The sequence below is a fragment of the Erythrolamprus reginae genome, chromosome 4 (genome assembly GCF_031021105.1).
Source record: "Erythrolamprus reginae isolate rEryReg1 chromosome 4, rEryReg1.hap1, whole genome shotgun sequence".
Lineage (NCBI taxonomy): Eukaryota > Metazoa > Chordata > Lepidosauria > Squamata > Dipsadidae > Erythrolamprus > Erythrolamprus reginae.
Window position 1 is genome coordinate 60,046,222 of NC_091953.1, and position 1,521 is coordinate 60,047,742.

At 34.4% G+C, this 1,521-nt stretch overlaps 1 protein-coding gene across 1 annotated transcript; it reads right to left on the minus strand.

Annotated features, from left to right (window-relative positions):
- Positions 1-848: 848 nt before the first annotated feature.
- On the minus strand, positions 849-1,226 carry KCNE1 (potassium voltage-gated channel subfamily E regulatory subunit 1). The gene has a single exon (XM_070751776.1). The coding sequence runs from the start codon at positions 1,224-1,226 to the stop codon at positions 849-851; it is 378 nt and encodes a 125-aa protein (XP_070607877.1).
- Positions 1,227-1,521: the final 295 nt, after the last annotated feature.

A 1,521-nucleotide genomic window follows, 5' to 3' on the forward strand; every position in this document is an offset into this window, starting at 1 on the left:
ATTTAAAGGCCAAAATTCAGAATTAATCCACTGAGCCCTCCAAAACAAATATCATGAGATCAATAAGAGTCGGAATTGATCCCCAAATGGTGACCAATATTGGTATTGGTCTTAGCTAAATAATGTAGCAAAGTTTAATTATACCACCTTCTCTTTCTCTACATTTTTCTTTGTAAATTCATGTTTTGTGAAACTGGACAGTTACTAATGGCTGTTTCTGTATTTTCTAAATTTATAAGTTCTTTTAATCCTTTTTTAAAAAATCCTAAATTTAAACAGATCTGTCTCTACCCATACATTTTAACTGGTTAAAAGCCCATCCATTTGGAGGGCCTGTACTATATTGTATACAAAGAAATTATGTGATTTATATTAACCTGTATGGGCTCCATCTCTTATGAACCAGTTTAATGTTTTCTGTTGGTGAGATGGAGATACCTGTAAAATGTCAAACTGAAGCAACGTTTTCATGCTTGTTGTTTTGTTAATAAGAGTGAAGTCTAGAACCAGGTTCTATTTTATAGTACATCCAGTTTTTTTGAAATGGAAAAATATGATGGGATAAATCATAGCTTACAAATACCTCCTATATTTTACTGTTTAGGTTAGAACAGCTGTTTTTCCCAACATGGTGCTTCATAATGAACTCTTCAAATATCAACTCCTTCTACTACACAGAAAGCACATATTGGTCAGGAATTGCTGGAACGTAACATCCAGTACATTAGTGGCACCAATTTAAGGGAGGCAATTGTGGAGGTTATAGATTCTATCCCTTTGCTTTTGAAATGTATTGTCCAATTGCTATCTCTTTGGTACCTACAGCACAATGTCTCTTCATCTTGTGATTAAGATTTCACTTCAGGGATATGATTAGTAGGTTGTTCGACAGCATGCTCATTTTTCCACACACAACATGTTTTATAATTTTCTACTACTTTGGCCTGCAAGTTGGCTTGATCCCTCTTCTGCCAGAGATCAGTGGCGATGTAGATATTGTAGGGGTCATTGGAATGTTCCAACTTTTTGGAGCGGATATAGCTGATCATGACCCCAAAGGTGATGGATCCAAAAATTCCAAGCAGCAGAAGTATAAACACTACTTCCAGATGGTCACTAGAATCAATGAATGGTACAGGCGTGGGGTCTTTTTTCTTCACTACACAGTCTTCTAGCAATTTTGAGAGGATTAATGTTAGGGCTGTGTTGTTGGATGGCATTGCCATTGTGTCGTGAAGGATGCAGCTGTTTCTACAAGATCTAGAGAAGTTTGAAAAAAGATAGTTAAAAAGAATGCATAAAAAGTATAATATCTGTTTAATATTGTCATCAAACTGACTTTCTTTTATAAAAATGATAGAAATATAATGCACTTTTTAAAAAATGGGATTAGTTCTTGAACTGTGTATGCTTCAGATCTTTATTTCATCTGAATGAATTAGGTCCCAACCTAAATTTTGCCATTATTTGTAACCAAAAGATATTCCATGTGAAACAATAATGAATGAATTGATAATATGC

Coding starts and splice junctions, on each gene's coding strand:
- KCNE1 (XM_070751776.1), bottom strand. CDS start 1,226: ATGGCAATGCCATCCAACAACACAGCCCTAACATTAATCCTCTCAAAA.